This window comes from Rhinolophus sinicus, linkage group LG09 (genome assembly GCF_036562045.2).
Source record: "Rhinolophus sinicus isolate RSC01 linkage group LG09, ASM3656204v1, whole genome shotgun sequence".
NCBI classification, from domain to species: Eukaryota; Metazoa; Chordata; class Mammalia; order Chiroptera; family Rhinolophidae; genus Rhinolophus; species Rhinolophus sinicus.
The window spans coordinates 83,808,614-83,833,771 of NC_133758.1; the positions used below are offsets into that span (position 1 = coordinate 83,808,614).

At 37.1% G+C, this 25,158-nt stretch overlaps 1 protein-coding gene across 4 annotated transcripts in view; it reads right to left on the bottom strand.

The window, feature by feature from the left end:
* The window catches only part of PEX1 (peroxisomal biogenesis factor 1), a 61,158-nt gene that overhangs the window by 15,976 nt on the left and 20,024 nt on the right, over positions 1–25,158 (bottom strand). For 3 of the 4 annotated variants that reach the window (XM_019716789.2, XM_019716785.2, XM_019716796.2), the window contains exons 10-17: positions 23,027–23,159; positions 17,180–17,276; positions 15,466–15,636; positions 9,284–9,438; positions 7,009–7,198; positions 6,631–6,797; positions 4,009–4,143; positions 1,469–1,533 (exon numbers count right to left, since the gene is read on the bottom strand). In XM_019716789.2, the coding sequence (XP_019572348.2) occupies positions 1,469–1,533; positions 4,009–4,143; positions 6,631–6,797; positions 7,009–7,198; positions 9,284–9,438; positions 15,466–15,636; positions 17,180–17,276; positions 23,027–23,159 (1,113 nt within the window). The remainder of the gene's footprint in view (positions 1–1,468; positions 1,534–4,008; positions 4,144–6,630; positions 6,798–7,008; positions 7,199–9,283; positions 9,439–15,465; positions 15,637–17,179; positions 17,277–23,026; positions 23,160–25,158) is intronic. The other variant, XM_019716803.2, reaches the window with a different exon arrangement.

Sequence of the window (25,158 nt, forward strand, 5' to 3'; positions counted from 1 at the left end):
AGTGTTTATTTATACTTTCTTTCTTCTTGATCCAATTTTGCTGGAGCTCAAGTGCACTAGGCTTTCAAAAAGTATTTGGGTTTGTGAACTTCATTATTGAATTGTTTTCTATTTCATTAATTTTTTGCTCTTATTTGTTAATAGCTTATATCTATATTTTCCTAATTTCATGAGATGAACACCTAGTGATTAATTGTCAATGTTTTTCTTTTATAACAATTTAAGTCTATAAATTTTCCTTGAGATAAATTTTGCAGCATCTGACATTTTTAATAAACAGCATTTTCATTATTATTTAGTGCCACGTATTTTCCATTATGATCTTTAATCCATGAATTATTCAGCAGAGTGTTTTTTAAATATCTAAATATATGGGAGAGGATTATCCTCTTGTTGTTTATTTCTAACCTAACTGTGTTTTCCAAAAATAGAGTCTGTATGATACTGTTTCTTTGAAACACTGCAATTGCTATGTATGGCCTGACATATGGCCAATTTTCAAGTATGTTCCAGGTGTGCTTGAAAAGAATGTATATTCTCTAGTTGTTGGTTAAATGTTCTAAATATGCTTAGATCAATCTTACTGAATATGTTGTTTAAATCTCCTAAACTTTAACTGTTTTATTTTACCTCAATCTAACTAGTTGCTAAGAACTGCGTTTAAAATCTATTATGAAAGTGGATTTGTCAATTTCTCCTTGCAGTTCTGTCAATTTTTCCCTTAAATATTTTGAAGCTATAGTATTAGATACAAACAATGTTAGAAATGTATAATCTTCCTGGTAAACTGAAACTTTTGTCACTAAGTGGTGACTGTCTTTATCTGTAATAATGCTTTCCTGTTAATGTTCTATTTCTTAAATTGGGTGGTGAATATACAAGAGTTCATTTTATTATTATTCAAAATGTGTGTGTACATTACATATATTCTCCTAATTGCTTATTTTATAATAAAATTTTAGAAGAATGGAATAAAGTAGCTTTTTAATTGAAAAACTCCCTATAATATGATCACATTTAAATAATTATTTTCATTCTTAAAAATCAGCTTCTGCATTCATATGTATTTTTATACAAGTGAAGTAACAGTTACACTCTTTTTTAATCAAGTTGGACACATGGAATCTTAATTTCAAAAAAGAGAACCTAGAGTGATTATGTGGTTCATATAATGATCTACTTTGAGATTCCTTTGAATAACCACTTATGGTTTCACTTTTAGCATTTCAGGAATATTTCTATTTTAAACATAAAACTAAATAATTTCTAAAACTTAATATTGAAAATATTTTACATTTAAGTGGTATTTGGTGAAACAGAGAAATCTTTGTTCTCTAGTTTATTAATAATCCACATAAATCACAGGTTTCAAACATCAGTTTAAAAAGAAGAAAACTAAGACCAAAAAGCATTGACTGATAAATAATAATAGAGCCAATTACTGAAAAAACACTCATAGGGAACCAACCTAATAAAAATATCACGAACAGCTTGTTCACTTGCTCCAATATATTTGCTGAGTAACTCTGGCCCCTATTAGATAAGATAAAATTAAATTAGAATTAAGATAAAATTATTTAAAAGCAAAATATAATTTTTGTTTATGACTAAGTCTAAATACAGTCATGGAAAAATGTTAACATGATTAAATGAATGTCTCTTAAATACAATTTTAAAATTATGTGGCTAGAACAAATATCATACCACAAGTTCTATATTTGGTGTTACCTCTGCCTAGAACATTTGTTCCCATATAGTCTCATGGCTCCCTGCTTCATTTCATTTAGATGTCTGACAAAGTGCCACATCCTCAGAAAGGCCTTAGCTGACAACCCCATCTATAACCCACTCTAGTTACTCTGCACCTCCTTATTCTACCTGTCTTCCTACAGAGCATCTACTATCACCTGACGGTAGGTTATATATCAAATGCGACTGCTATTGTCTCTCTCCATTAGTAGAATGTAAGCTCCAAAAAGAAAGTTTTGTTCATTGTTGAATCCCCAGTGTCCAAAACACTGCCTGCCACATAAGTACTGAATAATTACTTGTTTAGTAAAGTAATGAATGGTTTATAAAGGGAAAATGTGCCATCTATCTCAAATCTTTGGAGACTCCCAAATATATGTAATGAGACATGAATTACTTTAATCAGCATCTTTAACTCCTGAAATCAATTTATTTATACAGCAGTTGAAAAATGTACCATTTTTCCAATGAGTTAACTGAAAAACTTTCAAAATAAACTTTACTATATATAACTAAATCAATAATGAGGACAGTCTTTCCTTAAATTGGGATCTTTTTGAAAACTGAATAGGCCCTTAATGGGATCTCCAGTAAGAAATCATTACCTTGGAAAGATCAAATACTGATCAGGATACGTGACCGAAAAAAGAATTTCTAACTCTCAGCCATCTAGATAACTATTAATATATTAGCATTGAATTAGATTTCCTCAGTACAGTCAGAGAACTATAGAAGACGGAACAAGAAATAGCTAAGGCAAAATACTAGGAACACGGACAGGTGTCTGTGAAAGGCCCCCGTTTGACGCATGCCCCCTAGGATTTACCCTGAGCCGCCTACAGACAATCAGCTCTCTATTGAAACCTCTCCATTGAGAACTCATGCCAAATTGTGATCTGAAGATTTACTAAAGGGGTAAGATATCCTCCCTAATGAAACAATCTAAAATATAACAATAGTCACATGCTTTAATCTTGAAAATGTTTTTTTTAAAAATAGTGAAACTACATTCTAGTGACAAGTAAAAAAGAAGAGTATAGTCATAGTTATCCCAGAATCCAGAAAAAAGAGGAAAATTTAAAAGTTATAGTGCTTCCTCATTATTGTCAGGGTACCCATGTAACCAGCTCACAAAAAAATCATGTGCTAGTGGAGGGTAGGTACAACTGAAGTGCAAATTACTAAACTGACTTTCAGATTATAAGTCAATTTTGAATAAGGCTACAATATATGATTCTTTTGCCTTGCAATCTAATCACTCTTTGGAAACTAATATTGTTGGATGCTGAACTGTACAACTAGGATATCAGATGCCAGGCAATAACGACACACGAGGTGGTCTATGAGACATTACCTGAAATGATCTGTTAGCATGTCCCTTAATTACCACACTCATATACTAAAAAACTTAGACCTGGTGTGACACAAGCAAGGGTGAAATATAGCCAACAAATAACATAAAAACCCCAGCTTCCTGCCTGTGTGGTCTCCAGCTCCTAGTCTTCTAGGTTTTCTTCTCCTTTCAGGTACAGTTTGCTCTTTTATCTGAATACTTATGCAAAATTCTATTTATAATGCATGAAGATTTGCCTTAAGCAAGAATATAATAAGCCCTACAAAAGAGAGGTGGATGATTATTCAGTCTCGCACACAGCTTTAACTAATAAATGGATTATTGCTCCTACTAGCTTTCCAAATATGAGACTAACCTACAATCAAGAAACATAAATGGTGTTGGCAAGGATGTGGAGAAAGAATTACCCTTGTACATTGCTGGTGAGAGTATAAAATGGTGTAATCACTGTGAAAAACAGCTTGGCAGCCTAAACATTTGTCCACATAGAAATCTGTACACAAATGTTTAGAACAGCATTATTCATAATAGCCAAAAGGTGCAAACAAATCAAATGTCTACCAATGATGAACAGATAAACTGTGGCATAGCCATTCAGGTGAAAACGTTACGCTACATCAAAGAAGCCAGACACAAAAGGTGACATAGTTCATGATTTCTTTTATATGACATATCCGGAATTGGCAAATCCATAGAGACAGAAAGCAGATTAGTGGCTGCCAAGAGAGGGAGGGAATGGAGAATGGGATGAAAAAGTTTTGAACTAGAGAGAGGTTGTTACACAGCATTGTGATTATATTAAATGCCACTGAATTGTACACTTTAAAATAGTTAATTATATGTTATATAAATTTTACCTCAATAAAAAAATAAAGAGAAAAAAGAAAGTTAAATGAAAAACATACCTTGACACTAATAAAATTCATTCCACTCTCTCGTGCAATTACTCCAGCTAGTAAGGTTTTTCCTGTTCCAGGAGGACCATACAATAATACTCCTGTTCTTTGTCGTATGGGCAAGTTTGCAAATAATTCTGGGTACTGAAAGATACAAAAATATAACAAAGAGCTCAAGTCTACAACAAATGACTAAACAGCAGCTAAAGAGTAATGTATAGAAAAAAAATTTTCAGATGGTGCTAACTGCCACCTTTATTACCAGTGCAATGATAGAAAATAAAATTCCTACTCAAAATAATAAATAAACTCAAAGGAACTATCTTAGATTTTTCCCAGTTGGACCAGGGGATACATTCTACATCAAATGCAAAAGCTGCATCAGAACTTTCCATTTTTTCCTATTTGTATTTATTTATTTATTTTTATTTATTTATTTTTTTGGGGGGAAGGGGAACAGGACTTTATTGGGGAACAGTGTGTACTTCAGGACTTTTTTTCCAAGTCAAGTTGTTGTCCTTTCAATCTTAGTTGTGGAGGGCTCCGTCCAGCCTCAAGTTGTTGTCCCCTCAGTCCCAGCCGTGGAGGGCGCAGCTCAGCTCCAGGTCCAGCCGCCGTTTTCTAGTTGCAGGGGGCACAGCCCACCACCCCCTGCGGGAGTTGAACCGGCAACCTTGTGGTTGAGAGCCTGCGCTCCAACCAACAACTGAGCCATCCGGGAGGCAACTCAGCTCAAGGTGCCGTGTTCAATCTTAGTTGCAGGGGGCAGAGCCCACCATCCCTTGCAGGACTCGAGGAATCGAACTGGCAACCCTGTGGTCGAGAGCCCACCGGCCCATGTGGGAACCGAACCGGCAGCCCTCGGAGCCAGGAGCACGGAGCTCCAACCACCTGAGCCACCGGGCCGGCCCCATTTTTTCCTATTTTTAGAAAAACATTATAAAAGTACTACATTAAGAAAACAAAAACCAATCTTATAACCAGTATACTGCCTTCCTCTTATATGGCTCACGGAGCGAGTTATGACAGCTATATATATTCAACTATATTCCGTGAAAGAAAGGAAATAATAGAGAAGCTTGTGTAATAATAATAGACCACAAAATCTCCCAAGAGTTTCTATGCTGAACAAGTGATTGCTTCTAAATTACCATCTAAATCACTAACTTCTCAGAGAGCAAAGAAACTTGAACCGGGTGAGCCAAACATCAGGCTACTGTCAGCAATATCCTGGTCTCTATTAGGTGCGCCTGTTTAGTTCCACCTGTTGATGAAATTCTAACTCCATCTGTACCTCCATTCTAATGAAAGAGGCCCCAAGGCCAGCAGTTATGCAGATGGCCTCTATGTATCTGGATACTAATGCCTGGTGCCCAGACCCAGCATTTGGGGTAATGATCCTTCTGGCAAGTATTTCCACACCCATGTTCTCTCAAACAGGCTTTAATCCACAGTCTTGAGCTGCACTCATTTCCCAGGCCCCCGGCCACAGTTCCCAGGACTTGCCGTCTAGTTACATTAACTGAGGTCCTTACCCATTTCTTTACCTCTTTGCCTGTGTCCCTGATCTCCTGCCAGGATCCTTATCACTCAGGTTTCTGATCCAAATGCACTACCCCCTAAACTCTACCTTCTGATCTTCTGAAGAACAAGCTGTATCTGCCCCCTTATCCTGTCATCTGCCTGGTCTATGATGCCTGATAATTCTGCCTTTCCAGGACTGACATCAGAGTCTGGAAATATTGCTTAATCCAGCAGTTCTCGTGGCCTAGATGACTCTTCCAACTCTCAGCTTATTCCTGTTTCTGTTCAAATCCCAGTTGACAATTCATTTTGTTTAATACAATCTGAGTGAGTCAAGCCAAACACAAGAATTATGAAATTCACATCAATATGTGTTTACTGTTGGGGCTGGCCCAGTGGCTCAGGCGGTGAGAGCTCCATGCTCCTAACTCCGAAGGCTGCCGGTTCGATTCCCACATGGGCCAGTGGGCTCTCAACCAAAAGGTTGCCAGTTCGATTCCTCGACTCCTGCAAGGGATGGTGGGCAGCGCCCCCTGCAACTAAAATTGAACACGGCACCTTGAGCTGAGCTGCTGCTGAGCTCCCAGATGGCTCAGTTGGTTGGAATGCATCCTCTCAACCACAAGGTTGCCAGTTCGACTCCCGCAAGAGATGGTGGGCTGTGCCCCCTGCAACTAGAAAACGGCAACTGGACCTGGAGCTGAGCTGCCACCTCCACAACTAAGACTGAAAGGACAACAACTTGAAGCTGACTGGCACCCTCCACAACTAAGATTGAAAGGACAACAACTTGAGTTGGAAAAAAGGCCTGGAAGTATACATTGTTCCCCAATAAAGTCCTGTTCCCCTTCCCCAATAAAAATCTTTAAAAAAAAATGTGTTTAATGTAAATATCACCCCATCTTTCTTTATAAGCTTCTTATGGGAAAGGAGCACATCAAATACTTTAAAAATCTGTTAGAGTACCAAACATAGTGCTGGACATTTATTTGGTAACTCAGTAAATACCTGTTGAATCAGACTGGGCAAGCCAACACATAAAGTCAAAACCAGTAATTCAGTGGTTCTTCTGGGAGTTAGTACTTGATTTTATTTTTTTTTAAATACCTTGGCTGGTAACTGGATAGTATCCATGAGTATCTGCCGAACTTCATGTAATCCACCAATCTTATCCCAGCCTAGGTCTCTAGGTTTATGGAGGTTGACATTTCGCAGAGATGCAGGAATAAATCCTTGGAGAGCCCTTTGGAAGTCCAGTGTTGTTAAAACTAATTCTGTTTAAAGATAAATAAAACTTCTTTTGGTAGTCATATCTGTATATGAATTTTCAAAATATACCATCAACTTAGCTGGCCATGCCCATTTTCTATGCAAATAACTGCTTATTTTAGTAAATGGAATATATTTAATTTTTGCCTTACTACAATTTTATTTCTTCACGCTGGGATGGAGATTCCAAATTTTGGTTTTAATAGTAAAACATACCTTCCTTGGTGGATATACTCTGATGAGAGAGATGAGAATGTATGGCTCGATCCATAAGCACTGTAAAATCTCTAGCCACAAACCCTTCAGTTTCTTTAGCTATATGTTTCAGGTCAAGATCAGTGAACTTGTTTATATCACATTCCAGTTTATTTTTTATTACATTATGCAGAATTTCACATCTTTGTTCCTAGAGAAAAGGCACAAAATGCAAATTTCTGATTTTGCTCAGCTGTAAATTTTAGTACATAGATTTTGAGAAATATCAGGTTGACATAATCAACGGTGACAAAAAGCAGCTTGGTGGTTTTCTGCAGATGGAGTGAGGGAGGGATGCACTGCCAAGGGGTATAAGGAAACTTCTGGAAGTGATGGAAATGTTTGCTACCTTAATTGAGGTGATGGTTTCATGGTATATACATGTTAAAAGTGATCAAATTGTACACTTTAAATAATGAGTTTGTTTTCTTCAATTATACTTCAATAAAGTTGTAAAAAAATTACATTGATCACTATTTCTCCAATAAGAAGCCTTTCTAGTAGTAGCTGGTTCCTTTAAGAGTGGTTTTTTTTTTGTTGTTGTTCCTATAAAACCTGTTTCTAAAAAACATATTGAATGACCAATACCACTATCATTCTGTTATGCTTAATAGATATAACACCTTTATTCTTCAATAACAGTTAATTAGCACAGGGTCTGATATTTAGGGTAGATGCTAGGTAGTAATTTTAAAAAAGAAGTTAAAATGTGTTTGCCAGTCCCAGAACATGTTTCTTCGAGTCACTGCCAATAACACCATCATGAACACAAGTCCTCAGAGGGGACAATTGGCCATATGTACTTGTGATAGTGTGATTTATAATATGAAAAGTATATTTGCTCTTAGTCACTGTTTCTGGCTCAGATCTCCTAAAACCCTTAGAATTTCTTAAGTGATAAAAGTAATAAAGGTGTCTTGATATTCATATCAAACTCGTCAACCACATCTGAGTTTATGTTCATGAGGTGACTTTTGGAAAGCACCTAAAGATGGGGGCTGGTTGCCAGGGGAACCAACCCATGAATAGAGGAAACTTTCAGTCCCACCCCCTGACTTCCCAGGAGGAAAGAGGGGCTGGAGGTTGAATCAATTACCAATGGCCAATGATTTAATCAACTGTGTTTATGTAATGAAGCCGTAGTAAAAACCCAAAAGGAGGGGGTTAGAGAGTTTCCAAGTTGTTGAACCATAGGATTCCATGTGCCATGGTCCTGGGCCCCAAATGCCACCAGGACAGGAGCTCCTCTGTGAGGACAGGACCTCACCCTACATATCTCTATCTGGCTGCTGACTCACATCCTTTAATATCCTTTGTAATAAACTAGCAGTCTAGTGAGTAAACTAGTTTCTGGAGTTGTATGAGCGGCTCTAGCAAATTGATCGAACCCAATGCGGTGGGTGTGGGACCTGTGACTGATTTACCCAGTCAGAAGTGCAGAGGACAGCCTGGACTTGAAATTGGCATCTCAAGTGGAGGACATCTAGTAGGACTGAGCCCTTAACCTGTGGAATCTGATGCTATCTCCAGGTAGGCAGTTAGAAGTTAGAATTGAGTTGAATTGTAGGACACCCAGCTGGTGTCCAAGAATTGCTTGGTGGTGTGAGAAAAAAACCCACATGCTGGTTTGGGTGCTGGGTACAAAATATTAGTGCTGGTAAAAAAAAAAGGTTAATCAAATTTTTAAAAGACATCTGTTTGTATTTCTCACTGCTCTTACTCATTAAGAAGAAATGCTTTAAAAAGGTTAACTATGAGAGTTGGTGGATGTGTTAAGTTGATTGTGGTAAATATTTCACAATGTATATCAAATTATCATGTTGTACACTTTAAATATATACAACTTTATTTGTCAATTTTATCTCAATAAAACTGAAAAAAAATTCTAATTTCCACAATGTATTTACAAACTTTACCAATGGGAAATGCCAGCAGTTAAGAATTTTTAGGGTTTTTGTAGTTTTTAAATGGAATAAAAAAAGAAAACTTTAATTAAAAAAAAAAGAAACTCTGTTTTCAAAAAAGCCATTTCCTTGGAAAGTACACAGTAACACTTTAGATGGTTATAACTGAAAACTGTGTTTCTAAGCACAACATGCACCAAATGTCACCTTTTAAATATCCTTAAGATCATTAACATAAGCATAAGTGTAAAGCCATAAATAAGTAATAAAATTGAAAAACAATTTATATAAAGGAGAATACATTTCAACAATCTTCACAAGTAGTTGGTTACCTGATTAGGAGGTTGAATATGTTGGACACACTGAAATATGTGAGTTCCTTGGGCAGAAACAAGTAAAGGATGTAGAGAATGTTGAGACTGGCTTGTGGCAATCAGTGCAACCAAACTTCCCATGGAAATAAACTCTTTCATCATGTCATTCAAAGCTAGAATTAAGCAATATAGTGTAAGAGCTTAGCAAATATAAACATAAAATTTTAAAATTATACATTCATTAAAAATAATAACCTCAAGTCGAGCTTTAAGGCGGAGTCTGAATGGTATGGCTCCTTCATTCCTTTTAAAAATGAAATCTTCCATTCATTCATTCATTTGCCTATTGAGGACCTAATATAGGCCAGGCTCTAACCCATCTAACGGCATAGGAGGCACTGTAAACTCAGGTTGTATACTCAGAACAATGCCTAGTGTTCCTTCCCTCTGCATCTTATCAAATAAATGTAAAGGATGATAAATTTTCATGTTGTGTTCTGTTAATTAAGCAAAATACACCTCATATTCCTATGACTTCCTGAACAATCTCTTTACATGCCAATCTTGCAAGGTTTGGTTGGCATGAGGTCAAAACTGAAACAGGCGTTAGTAACATATGAAGTGGGACAATTAAGTTCGTGAACTCATTCTAGAAAAAGTGCTACATACTTCATTGCTGAATATCACTACGGTCACCTTCGAAGCACTACCCTTGGGAAGCTGTGCACCGACGCCAGTGCCTAGTCCACCCTTCAAAGCAATTTTGGAACTCTTTTTCTGGAATGGCCATCAGAGCTGTCATCGTATTACCCTTGCTTTCCTGAATGTCATCTAAATGCCTTCCTTTCAATATTTCCTTTATCTTCGAGTCAAGAAAGAAGTCACTGGGGGCCAGGTCAGGTGAATAGAGAGGGTGTTCCAATACAGTTATTTGCTTACTGGCTAAAAACTCCTTCACAGATAGTGCCATGTGAGCTGGTGCATTGTCGTGATACAAGAGCCATGAATTGTTGGCAAAAAGTTCAGGCTAACTTTTTCATGCAGCCTTTTCAGCACTTCCAAATAGTAAACTTGGTTAACTGTTTGTCCAGTTGGTACAAATTCATAAAAATTCATAATGAATAATCCCACTGATATCATAAAAGGTAGTTACCACAGACTACATAGCACTGTGGTCATAGCACATGTAGTAATACTACATGTTACTGTGGCATTCTGTCAATGCCATATTTAGGTCCCCTACTATAATTGTGCTTTTGTCAGTTTCTCTCTTAGGTCTGTTAGTAGTAGCTTTATATATTTTGGTGCTCCCTGACTGGGGACATATATATTGATAAGTTCAAGAACTTAATTGTCAGACCACATATATCTGAGTCCTGAGCTAAAAATCTGCAGTATTCCCTTAAACACCAGACTAACAAATCTTGCACATGCTACAGGATTCAAAATGAGAGATTAACAATAGTTTATAATAACCCCAAACCACTATGGTTGCATTGTGTATCTATTTTGGCTCCCAAGAACCTTGAGGCAGCTGAATGCTGCCAAATCCTCCAGTGCCGTCCCCTGCTCTCCAGTCCTCTCACTGAATTCTAAACTCCAGAAGTGGGGTATTCCTAACACCATGATTTCTTGTACCTCTGTGCCTTTGTCTGTGGACCACACTTCTTTGCTTCTTCATTAGTATGAAGCTACTGCATGCTAATTTCTACTCCTCCACCAACTCATCTCAGTTTCAACTCTTCCAAACCTTCCCTGATATTAATAACTCCTTACCCCACACCACCGCCAGTTTGGGATATGTGCTCCTATAGTACCTTGTATACACTTCTAGCAGAGCATATCCGACCACCTCCTAGATGTGTCACCTGGTCACATTACCTATTTAAATTTCTCTTTACTCACCTGTAAAACCAGGAGAATATCTGCAGGAGTACAAAGCAATCCCTAGTCAAGAAAGAGCACTCAACACAATCATTATTACTCCCAGTATTCTGAACTAAAATTGTTCATTTACTTTTCTTTTCCCTCATAGATATTGAGACTACGGACTGTGCAAAATATTTATCGGACAAGTATTTGTCAAATGAACAAAGTAAGAGTAAACCTGTACAATTAAGAATTTTTTTAATCTTCATTAAATTTGAGTGGCACTGCTTAGTAAAATTATATAGGTTTCAAGTATACATTTCTATAATACATCATCTATATATTGCATTGCATTTCTTTTACGTTATTGAATTTAGTGGCATATAGTCCTTCATAATATTCTTGTATGATCCTTTATATTTCTGTGGTATCCATCATAACTTCTTTTACATCTCTGATTTTGTTTATTTGTGTCTTTTCTCTTTTTTCCTTAGTGAGTCTAGCCAGGGATTTGTCAATTTTATTAATCTTTTCAAAGAACCAGCTCTTTATTTCATTAATTTTTCCTATTTTTTGTTCTCCATTTCATTTAGTTCTGCTCTGATTTTTATTATTTCCTTCCTTCAGCTGACATTGGGCTTCATTTGTTCTTCTTTCTCTAGTTCTTTAAGTTGTAATGTTAGGTTGTTTATTTGGAATTTTTCTTGTTTCTTGAAATAGGCCTGTAATGACATAAATTTCCTTCTTATTACTGCTTTCGCTGCATCTCAGTAATTTTGATAGGATGTATTTTCATTCTCATTTGTGTCTACGTATCTTTTGATCTCTCCTTTCATTTCTTCTTTGACTCAGTCATTCTTTAGCAGCATGTTGTTTAATCTCCAAGTATTTATGGTTTTTCCCACTTTTGTTTTGTAGTTGATATCCAATTTCATAGCACTGTGGTCAGAGAATATGTGTGGTGTGATTTCAATCTTTTTAAATTTGCTGAGGCTAGTTTTGTGTCCCAACACATGGTCTATCCTTGAGAATGTACCATGTGCACTAGAAAAGAATGGATAGTCTGGTGTTCTAGGATGAAAGGTTCTGTAAATGTCAATTATGTCCATTTGGTCTAATGTGCCTTTTAAGGCTGATATTTCCTTATGGATTTTCTGTTAGGATGATCTATTTCTGTCAATGCCATATTTAGGTCCCCTACTATAATTGTGCTTTTGTCAGTTTCTCTCTTTAGTTCTGTTAGTAGTTGCTTTATATATTTTGGTGCTCCCTGACTGGGGACATATATATTGATAAGTGTTATGTCTTCTTGTTGTACTGTCCCCTTTATCACTGAAATATCCATCTTTGTCTCATTACCTCTTTTGTCCTGAAGTCTCTTTCATCAGATGTAAGTAAGGCTATGCCACTTTTTTCTGGATGTCTTTTGCTTAGAGTTTTGTTTTCCACCCTTTCACTTTGAGTCTATATTTGTCCTTGTAGCTGAGATGTGTCTCTTGGAGGCAGCACATGGTTGGGTTTTGTTTTTTTGATCCAATCTGCTATTCTGTGCCTTTTTATTGGTGAATTCAGTCCATTTACATTTAGGGTGATTACTGATATACGAAGATTTCCCATAGCCATTTTATCTTTTGTTTTCTGATAGCTCAGTGTCTCCATTGTTTCTTTGCCTTTGTGTTTCTGTCTGTTATTTTAGTTTGGTGGTAGTCTATGATTTTTTCCCCTGTTTCCTCTTTTTTATTGTTATGTGTGTCTGGATTTTTTTTTTTTTTTTCTGAGTGGTTCCCATTAAGTTTCTGTAAAAGAAAGTTTCATATATACTGTAGTCCTTTTTCTTCAGCATGCTTATCTCCATTCCCTTTTGCAAATTCAGACTTTTACCATCCTCCCCTTTTGTTTTTGTTGTCACAAATTATCCGTTTGTGGTCTGAGTTCATGTCTGAGTTGCATTAGCAAATTGTCTTTTTTTTTTTTTTTTTTTAATGTTTTTATCTCTTTTACCCTGCATGTTATGTTTAGGTGCATAGTGCCCTATTCTGTGAAGGGGTTGTCATTTCCTGCTTCTATCTGTCTGTTAATAATCTTACTCATAGTTTTGTATTCTTTCGTCTTTTTGTTTCTGGTAGAACAATATCCTTCAGTATTTCCTATAATGCAGGCCTTGTGATGGAAAATTCCCTCAGCTTCTGTGTATCTAGAAAAGTCCTTATTCCTCCTTTATATCTAAAGGATAACTTTGCTGGATGTATTATTCTTAGCTGGTAATTTCTCTCTTTCAATAGTTTGAATATTTGATTCTACTCCCTCCTGGTCTGTAGTTTCTGCTGAAAAGTCTGATGATAATCTAACAGGCTTTCCTTTTTCTTCTTTTCCCTGGCTGCCTTGAAAATTCTTTGTCATTAATTTTTGACAGCTTCAATATAATGTGCCTTGGAGAAGGCCTGTTAGGATTGAGGTAATTAGGTGTTCTGTTTGCTTCTTGGATTCGAGGATTCAGTTCTTTCCATAGATTTGGGAATTTCTCATCGACAATTTGAATAGGCTCTTTGTTCCCTTCATCCTCTCTTCTCTTTCTGGTATACTCATTATTCTTATATTGCTCTTTCTAATGAAGTCAGATAATTTTGTAGAGTTCTTTCACTTCCTCTACATTCAAGTCTTTTTCTTCTTCCATGTGCATCATTTCCAAATTTTTATCTTTGATATGACTAATTCTTTCCTCCATCTGGTCAGCCATGTTTCTAAGCTCACTATTTCATTCTTCATCTCTTATTGAGTTCTTCAGCTCTGGAATTTGTTTGGTTCTTTTTTAAAATTTCAATCCTCTTTGGTCAAGTATTCATTTTGTCTGTTGATTTTATTTCTGAGGTCATGAAACTGCCTGAGTTTTCTTGCATGTCACTGAGTTTTTTCAGAACTGCAATTTTGAATTCTCTGTCATTTAAGTCACATATTTCCATGTCTTTAAGTTTGTTTTCTGGAGATTTTTCATTTTCTTTTTGAGCTGCCTTGTTACCTTGGTTATTCATGGTAATTGATGAGTTATTTCTCTTCTTGGGCATCTACAGGAATGATTTCTGCAGCAGGTTGATACAAAGAGGTCTTTCTTTTGATTTCCAGTAGGTGGCGCTGGAGTTTTTATTTTTCTCTTGCCCTGTTGTGGCTTCTTGCAGTGCAAGATTTTCTGGGGAGGCAAGTATCTCCTTTGTGACTAGGTCACCTTGGTCTCAGCACCACGCCTGTGGGAGTATGTGGTGGGTGATGACATGCTGGGCCCCTGAAATCCCAGTGCTACCCCTGCAGCCAGATGCAGAGCTGTGTGAGAGGCAGAGCTGTGTGCCTCAGCAGCCCTGGATGCCTCTAGTGGGATCAGCCACAACAGGTGGAGGTGGATGGGCTGTAGGAGGCAGCTGGTGTGTTTGTGGCTTTATTTTCCTCTGAGTAATAGCGAATGCCAGACCACAGCTGCCTCGCCCCTATATCTCCTCCCTTGTCACTGGGATTAGCTGTTGTGTGTGTGTGCCGCTCAGGAACTGTCTCTCCAGTTCTCAGGGCTGTAGATATTCTGCTCTTTAATCTGACACTGCTAGTTTCTTCTGCTGCCCACAATGGGAGGGTGTGGGGGAGGTGAGCTCTGGGAGGGTGAGGGAAGGTGGCCAGGCTCCGTGGCTTTGTTTTCCGCCTGAAAGTGAGAGCTGTTGACCACAATTATAGGACTTCTGTATTTGGTCTTCACCCCGAGGTCTCTGCCTCAGTCACTGTGTTCAGCCATGCTATATGCACCACTCAGGCAGGAATGCTTGGGGCCACAGAGAGTGCACCTGCAGTTTCAAACCTCCTTTCTCCTGGGACCACAGTGGCTCCAGGCTGCATCAGCAGCCCCTGTCTCGGAACTTCTCCCTTCCCTCCTCCCCTGTTTGCCCTAATTCGCCACCTTCAGATGTTTTGATGCGCGGATCTCTCAGACATGTTTGTGTGTTGCATAGGGAATCCTTTGTTGAATTATAGCCGTTCAACTTGTTGTAACTTTCAAGGGGGACCCTTTATGCCATGTTGCTGACATTACCTCACCCAATTAAGCAATTTCTAATCAGTATTGGAGAATGAAAAGGTCCCAAAGACTAATCATGAAGTTATAGAATATTCACATTGCTCTTATTCTACCAACTTTGCTAATACAGGACAACTGTAGAATGCTATCAGAAGCTCAAAAGCAACATGTAACATAGCATATATTCTATTCTCTGATTAGAGATTTACCATTAAGACCAAAAATGCTGCCTGACAAAAGAAAAAGCCCTGAAACCAGTGAGTGGATGCGTTACCATTACCGTGTGCAAGCCGCTGGCTCTGCGTGGCCTCAGGACCGTGCTCGTGTTCTGGGGGTGCAGGCAGGCCAACAATGAGATCGAGGTCATCCAGCAGAAGGACAGAAGGCTGCCTCCACGCCGCCTCTGAGAAAGCCGCCGTTAGGGCTTTTTGTATATTTTCCAGCCTTTTCCCTTAACACAGAACATATCAAATGGTTTTAATGTTATTTCAAGGCTAGAAAAGTTCAGGGTGCCCTTTTAAAAGCATTAGAGGTGCTGGCCCAGTGGCTTAGGCAGTTAGAGCTCCATGCTCCTAACTCCTGGTTCAATTCCCACATGGGCCAGTGGGCTCTCAACCACAAGGTTGCCAGTTCAATTCCTTGAGTCCCACAAGGGACGGTGGGCAGCGCCCCCTGCAGCTAAGATTGAACACGGCACCTTGAGCGGAGCTGCCGCTGAGCTCCCGGATGGCTCAGTTGGTTGGAGCGCATCCTCTCAACCACAAGGTTGCCGGTTCGACTCCCACAAGGGATGATGGGCTGCGCCCCCTGCAACTAGCAACGGCAACTGGACCTGGAGCTGAGCTGTGCCCTCCACAACTAAGACTGAAAGGACAACAACTTGACTTGGAAAAAAGTCCTGGAAGTACACATTGTTCCCCAATAAAGTCTTGTACCCCTTCCCCAATAAAAAAAATAATAAGTAAAAATAAAAAAAATTAGAAAAGCTTAATATTGAAAATTCGATCCATATTTTAAGATAGCAATCATTAAAATGTGTTAATCATTAACATGGTTTAATTAGTACAGCAAAGAACTCAGTAAAATACTGAATTTTATAAAATTGAAAAAAAGGAATATGCTACCATAATTTCTATATGTATTTATTTATAGCTAGCCTCTTTCCATAAAGAATTTCAAGTGGCTTACAACAAAATGCCTAGAGATATTAGAATTGCTATCTTTGAATCATAAATTTGGCTTTAAACTTCCTGGTGAATTACAAAGTTCTAATTTTCAATGTATAGAAAACATACCAATCATAAGCCAATGTAAAGAGTTGCTGTTACTTCGTTCTAAAACAAAATTTTCACGAGGCTTCAAGCAGGACTATGAGAGATGGGCAATGTCTCTAAAACCACATTTATAGTATAATAATGAAGTAATGGATTTTTGGAGGCTATTTCTTCATTTCTTATTATGTACTAGATTAAAAATACTGAGAGTATAATGACTAATTAGGAATATATGGTAGTGACAGCCAAGGGAAAAAAAGTTAACTACTAAAAGTAAAATCTTTCCAATCTTTTAACTGAATAGATAAAAATGTAAATGTTAAAGACTTTTAAAAGCACAAAAGTGTATATGGTAAATTGTAATTCTCCTTTCTGCTGTCCACAGACACCCACTTTCCCTGCTTTAAGGCAACCATTCTACCAGTTTCCCATAGCAATTCAGAGATCATTTATAGCCATGAGAGTATATTCAAATACTAAATTCGCAGAGTGGCATTTCCAGGAATATAGTCTAAAAAGAGTTTTGGCTAGGAAAAAAGAAAACGCCTCCAATAAATATGGAGAATTTAAAATTTTTTGTTAAAAACATTAGAAAGCCAAAGATTTAAAATTTCTAAGGCATTTCAAATTAGCTATTTGTATGTATTAGATTAGCAGCATTAAATAATGTTTGTCTTTCTCCCAAAAATAGGATTTATGTAGAGTGTTACCAGTTCATACCTCTTAAAGCTTTACAGTCAACTATCTCCACATGGGCATCCAACATGTCAAATGCTTCTTTACATATTGCCTTGGCTAAAGTTGATTTTCCACTCCCCTAGAAAACAATTAATTCATAAGAACTCTCAATATATTCAGTCACAGAAATAGCTTCATTAATTCATAAGAACTCAATATATTCAATCACAGAAATAGCTTGTCACTGTGGCAACTACAAAGACTCAGCCTGATCAATCAAATATATATAAATGATATTATATACTATATAATTCTATATGTCAATTATAGCTCAATAAAGCCAGGGGGGAACCCCAACATCCCTGGAACTCTAGGATCACATTATGGTGAGGGCATTTAACATAAAACAAACTTATAGGAAGGAGTGAAAATCTGGATTCAGGAAGCTGTAAGAGACCACTGCAGAATAAACGGGATATAACCACAGGGAAGGTTAACAGATGACAACACAATCTCAGGAATGTAAACACCATAAAAAGGGGCATTTCCCACTCCAACGCCAACATCAATTTGTGGTAATGATATGGGCCAAACGAAAGGGCTGCTCACTACAGAAATTCTAAGTTTTCTTTCTTCAGTGTTTTAACTCCATTAGTTTCTTAATCATAAATAATAGATTGTTTTTAACCTGAATCATAGGAATCTCCTACCCCTGCTTTAGATAATTACCCTAAAACTTGTGATTCATATTTGTTGATTGTAATCACTGAAGTCTAGTGTCCTCTCCTACCCGTTCTGGGCCCAACTCTTGTGAAATTAACAACACTTGAATGATTGGTTGAATGGATCAATTAAAATCTACTTTTCCTCATTCAGGGGTCTTGGGGATGCGGAGGATGCCCCAGCAAGGTTGCCAGTCACAATCAAAGAAGCCAGCGCGGTCTTCCAGGCGGATCTCGAGACCCCCTTCCTCTCATCTGAGATCAGATAGGGCGAGAGTTCCATGAATCACCCAATAGGTAGGGACAGCTCTACACCCCCATCCAGCAGGAAGCAGATACAGAAGAAAGACCGTCTGTCCCTCAACTTCCCATAGAGATTTTATGGGGTTCATGTCTCTCAAAGGGAAAACAAGGCAGGCAGTTAGAGATAGACATTGGGTCTCTGCATTCCTGCATAATCCACAGAATGCGGCTGCCAAAAGACCTCCCCTCTCTGCCCAAAGCTTCCCCTTTTCATTGTAATTATCTACCCCTATGAGAAACAAATGGGTACAAATACCCAACTAGACTAAACTGGCCACTCACACCTGTGCAGTAAAAGCCACAATGACTTTCATTTCACCTGGGACTCACTATACCATCATTATAATATAATACATACGCCTGGGAAGTTCATTAATATCACTATAACAGACTGAACTCTGGGAAGTAACATGCGCAGTCTAACAAGATGAGATAATAGCCTCTTGCCAATCACAGGCGTCAATCAAGCGGTCACATACCCAGAAGAAAGGAACAGCCCATTCTAGAGAAAAAAAGGATAAAAACTCCAAATCCTCCCCAGTCTAGGCCCTTTGAGCCTTGCTTTTGCTCAGGGCAGGCTCCAAATTCTTTGGAGTGTACTTTCTCTTCTAATAATGGCCCTTGAGCCATTCTCTGTTGCTCGGGTCCGCTCCTATTTTGTTGGAGTGTACTATCTCTTCTAATAAACTACTCTTTCACCACTTTATTTCTGTGTCTCGTTCAATTCTTTGCTTGAGATGCCAGGAACCTGAACACTACGCTGGGAAGAGCCCACTGTCTGGTAACAGCAATACTAAAAATAATAAACTGCTTTAAGAAAGTTGAAAAAAAGAGAGAAAAAAAGTATCCACCAATCTAGCTGTGTGAGATATGCAGGGGTTACTAAAGTAGGGCTTTTCTTTTAAGCTGCTAGGAGCTGAGGGTGTCCTATGTTCATATTAGTGCCAATTACAATGGAAAATAAACATCTAGTTTGTTAGTTAAAACAATCACTGATACTTAAATCTTTTACCTTTAAAAACAGGTAATGCTTCATTATTTGTTACTAGAAAGAAATAATATGAACATTAAATAGTTATTCTAGATACATGAAACTTACCCCTATTTAATTTCAATTATATTTAATGAAAAAATATTACTCGCTTCCCCATTATCTTAAATTAACTGTAATTTTAATTCAGTTTCTTGGTGATTTACAGTATAACTGTGACCATCAATTAATGTACAGTGCAGCCCTCAGAGACTTTTAAGATGGATAGAACTGTTTACTTTTGTATTAAGTGACTCCAGACTCAGTGTGCACTTTCTCTTTTCAAATAAAAGCTTAATTTTTTCCTGATTATACAATAATATGAAAAAATACAAAATAATTACAAATACTTATGAGTAGAGAAAGGTGAAAAACCTTCTGTAATGATCCCCTTGCACAGAAGTAACCACTGTCAATTATTGCGATGTGTCATCTTTCCAGGCACTCCACACATATTTTATGTAAATTTATAAAGATAGCATTACAGTATCATGCAGGTTTACAATAAATCACTGTCCTCTTTATCAACAAATATACAGCTGCACCTGCTCCCTAGTACAAAGCCACTGTGGGGATGTATTGGACCGTAATGTTTGAAAAGCCACTTCCTAAGTATATATTTATGCTGCTTCTAATTTTTACCTATTATAAGTAAAGCTAAAATAAATCTCTCTCTCTCTCTCTCTCTCTCTCTCTGTATATATATACACATATATATATACATACACATACATATATGTATATATATATATACACACACATATATGTATATATATATATATACACACACATATATATATATATATATATATATATATTTACTTGTCAGATTATACCTTCAGAATAAATCTGTGGAATTCACTGCAGCAAAAGGTGTTTTTTTTTTTGTTTGTTTGTTTTTTTTTTACATATCTAAAATTTTGCTAAACATTGTTATAGTGTCCCTAGAAAGGTTGAACACTGGTAGGTTTCTATAGATCTTTTAATGTTTCCTCCTTCAATCTACTATTATTTCTTATCATTGTTGTTTTGTCTAGCTTTAACAGCCCTGCATCAGTTCTAATATTTTGTGGACTGGAAAAACATCCAAGCTTGTTGTGCAAAGACAGAAATTTAGCAGGCATCAACAAATACTACCATCATTATAGTTTACTGAATTTCATTTATATTTAAAGTCAATGGGCTCTAAAGAATAAAGAAATTAGAGGTGCTGGGGTATACGCTCCACCTGTTAGAATCATTTTGCCTAGTCAGAGGACCTTTTCTCCTTACTTAAAGAAATTCATTAGTTGTATAGCACTTTTCAGTTTACAGAGTTCTTTCATGTATATTTTTTCCCTTAAGTGAGGTTATCCTAAAAAGGCAAATAAACTAAAAAATGACCTGAGGTCACAGCCAGTAAGTACATGACAAATGTGGGACTCAAATCCAGGTCTGCTTGCTCTTCCTATTAACCATGCTACCCCTAGGTGAGACTGACAAAGTCTGGCTTCTGAGTCAGTAGGATATTCCTTTTTCAAAATAAATATTCTACCATGATGATGCATTTTGAAATTTGACATAGGTAATCTAGAAACCACACAGAGCTGTTGCTGTATTTTACCAGCCTTGTGTATCTGGGATAAATCCCATTTGATTGTGGTGTATTATTCTTTTCATATATTGGTTGATTTGATGTGCTAATATTTTATAGAGCATTTTTGCATCTATGTTCATGAGAGATATTGGTCTATAGTTCTCTTTTACTGTAATGTCTGTCTGGTTTTGGTATTAGGGTAATGCTGGCATTACAGAATGAGTGAGGAAGTATTATCTCTGCTCCTATCCTCTGAAAGAGATTGTACAGAATTGGTATAATTTTTTAAGTGCTTGGTAGAATTAACCAGTGAACCCATCTGGGCCTGGTGCTTTCTGTTTTGGAAGATTATTAACTATTGATTCAATTTTTTTAGATACAGGCCTTTTTATATTGTGTATTTCATCTTGTGTGAATTTTGGCATCTTGTGTCTTTTAAGGAATTGGTCTATTCATCTGTGTTATCCAATTTGTGGACATAGAGTTGTTCATTACTATTACTACTTTATTATCCTTTTAATTTCCATGGGATCTGTAGTGATGTCCCTTCCCTTTTTTATTTCAGATATTAGTAATTTGTGTTCTCTTTTTTTCGGTTTGTTCCAATTTTTATTGGGCTGTTACACAGGGAGTTTACTCTGTGATAATCCACTGGGTTTACAATTTGTGCACTTTGTTATTTGTGTCCTCCATTTCAACTTAAAAATTAAAAATATATGAAAATAAAATCATTCAAATTTTATCATGGCTTTTCCTTGTTCTAATGATGAATTCAAAATTCTTTTTTCTCTTTTCTCTTTCCAGCTCTATTGAGATATAATTGTCTTACAACTTTGGATAAGTTTAAAGTATAAAACATGATGATCTGATACCCTTATATATTGCAAAATGATTACCACAATAGGGTTAATTAACACCTCTATCACCTAATTACCATTTCTTTTTTGTGGTAATAGATCTAAGATCTATTCTCTTAGCAACTTTCAGGTATATAATACAGCATTGTTAACTATAATCACCGTGCTGTATGTTCTATCATCTCTCTTTTTTCTTAGCTTGGTTAGAGGCTTATCAACTTTATTGATCTTTTCAGATAATCAGCTTTTGTTTTCACTGATTTTCTCTATTGATTTCCTGTTTTCGATTCATTGATTTCTGCTTTAATTTTTATTATTTCTTTTCTGCTTACATTGGATTCAATTTGCTCTTCCTAAGGTGGAAACTTATATTGGAGTAGTTGCTATGTCTTAAATAAGAATCAAAAGAAAGCAGCTAGGCTAGTAACAGGAAAAGAAAAGTTATATTGGAGTTAGAAGTGAACAGCAATGACAAAGCCTTACAATTTTGAATCGCAAAAAAGCACAAAGAATCACAAAGACCACATTATATCCCTGGCATCGATACTGTGTTGTAGAGAATAGAACTTTAAAAGGGCAGGGAACCTCAGGCAAAATTGACAAAGCTTAAAGAGAGAGTGGACACAATAACCATTATCTAGGAAACAGGACATCACAACAGATTCCACAATCGTTAAAAGGATAATAAGAGAATACTACAAATAATTTTATGCTCATAAATTTGACAACTTAGAAGAAATGGAACAATTCCTTGATAACTACCAAATGTCTGCCAAGATAAAACAGACAATTAAGGAAACTGAATTTATAGTTTAAAAACTAACAATAAAGAAATCTCCAGGCCCAGATGGTTCCACTGGAGTTTTAACCAAACATTTAAAGAAGAATGAACACCAATTTTATATAATCTCTTCCAGAAAACAGAACAGTGGGGAACACCTCTCAACTCTTTATTATCCTGATAGCAAAACTAAACAAAGACAGTACGGAAAAAGAAAACCATAGGTTAATATCTTTCATGAAATTAGATGCAAAAATCCTCGACAAAATACTGGCGAACAGAATTTAGCAATGTGTAAAAAAAATAAAAAAATACATCATAATCAAGTGGGATTTACTACAGATATGCAAGGTTGGTTCAACATTTGAAAATCAATAACCCTATTAACACCCTAAAAAAGAAAAATCACAGTCTTATCAATTGATACAGAAAAAGGGCAGGAAGAGCATCACTTTACTCATCACCACTTCCCAATATCTAATAGCAGACACTCAAAAATAGTACTGAAGGAACGAATGCTTTCCATATCTCATATTAATAATCCTATGTAACAGATGATCAAACCCCAAAAAAGAGAAATTAAAACTTATTAGTGAAATTAGCACATTTTAATCACATACCTTTCCTCCTGTGAGTAAAAGGGCTCCATTCCTAAGTCCTGCCACAAGGGACATCAGCTGCCGAGACAAAGGGCGTCCCAGGAGGCTGTGAGTGATGTGCTCCATGGAAGATACCCCTAAGGAATTCACTCCTCTGCAAAATATGTAAACAGTTGCATAATAAAACACTGAAGAATAAAATCTAACCATAAAAAATTGTGAAACTTTCCTTCCTAAGCTAGTTAATTATTTTTAAAAGAGTAAAATCTTAAAAATTCTCCTTTACTTGAAAGTATATTGAATTAATGACAAATCTGAGTCACAGTTTTTAACTTTCAAACATGAGCAATAACTGAAAGTTTTGTCCTAACAGGACTCCTTAAGGAATTTGTCTTAACATATACAAACACTACTCCTCATAAAGATTCCTGCTTTGGCAATCAACACAATCATAAATGGGTGCTTTTGAAGTGTTAAGATAATTGAAGATTTATTTCCTCTTAAACATCGCCTTTGAAATCCAGTTTCAATCTGTAGATTATACAAATATGAACTTCAGCCTAATTCCTGACTGACTGCCATTTAATTTCTGATAAATATCATAAATTCCTAAAATTAGAATCTGAACTGAAGAGATTTTACTTTAGACATGAATATTATGCTGTATTTAAACATTGTTACTTTATAGTTTAAACTTTTTACTGAAACATTTATAGACTATACTATTACAGGAAATCAAGTCACTACTACTACATCTACTAAAAGCCTCTGTGAAGAATTCTGAGAGGTAATGGTTTTATGGGATATCATGTTGTATAAGAAATAAGAGGTTCTTTTCAGATTTGTCTAAAAAGTTGAGGAAAACACAAATAATTCCAATTATTAATTATTATTAATAACTAGTAATCCCAGTTAATACTGAAAGAATAACTTAATTTGAAATATTTTTAAACATTCAACTAACATTTATAGAATAAACTTTTAAAATAAATTTATTAGCTCTAAGAATTATTGTTATGATTCTAGGTATGATCTAGGTCATACCTAGTTGCTTTCTTCTCATAAACCAAATCTCAAAGGAGACTTCCAATCAAGATAGCACAGTAGGTAAACACTGTACTCACCTCCTCCCACAACCACATTAAAATTATAATTATAAAACAACCATCCTTGAGAATCACCTGAAGACTAGATGAACAGAAGTTCTATAACTAAGGCTATAAAGAAGAAGCCACATCGAGACTGGTAGGAGGGGTGGAGATGCGAAATGGGCTGGTCCCACACTCACGTGGGGCAGTTAAGAATTGGGAGGGATATCTCAGCTGCAGAGACCCACCCTGAGGAAAGAGGGCTCCCAGCCCTACATTGGGCTCTTCAGCCCAGGGTTCCAGTGCTGAGAAGAGAATTCACCACAAATTCTGATCGTGAAAATCAGAGGGGGAACCTGTCTGGGTGATACAGAAGGCTGCTGTAGACCCAGGCAGCTTTTTAAAGGGCCTGAACAGACTCACTCGACCTAAGCCCCAGCAAAAGGACAGCAGCTCAAAAAGTGCCAGGGACAAATAGGGAGAAATTGAATTGTCTGGCTTTAAGGCAAGGGCTGGGGGGCAGCTCTCTTGGAGACTAAAGTGCCAGAAGGCACCAATGTTCCTCTGTAGAGCCCTCCCCCCACAGAGCCTGCAGGCACAGGTGGGCACCAAATCTGAGTCTACATTAACCTGGCTAACGCCACTCTCACCCCACCCTGGTGATTCTCTGAAACTCCATTCCATCTAATTCTCAAGCCTGGCCTGAACCTCTCTCAGAGCTAATACATACAAGCACCTGGTCTGGACCCATAATATGGACTTTCCTAAAATCTCCCAAAGGTTCATAAACCCCAAACGAGTAGCAGGCTGGTCTCAGTGTGCCCTGTACCTCTTGCTAAGTAGCCAAAGCCTGCTATTAGCAGCAGCCAGCCTCGGTTCACAGCACAACCACTCCCAGGTGCCTCCAAGCGCAGCACAGGCAGCAACCAACAATAGATCATTTTGTAACTCCTACCAGGTTGCCCTGTGCCAGAAAAAAGCAACAGCTAACCTTGGCCAGCACTGGATTCCCTCTCAAGAGGCTCTAGAACTAACACACTTGGTGGCTGGCTTCAGACCACACCA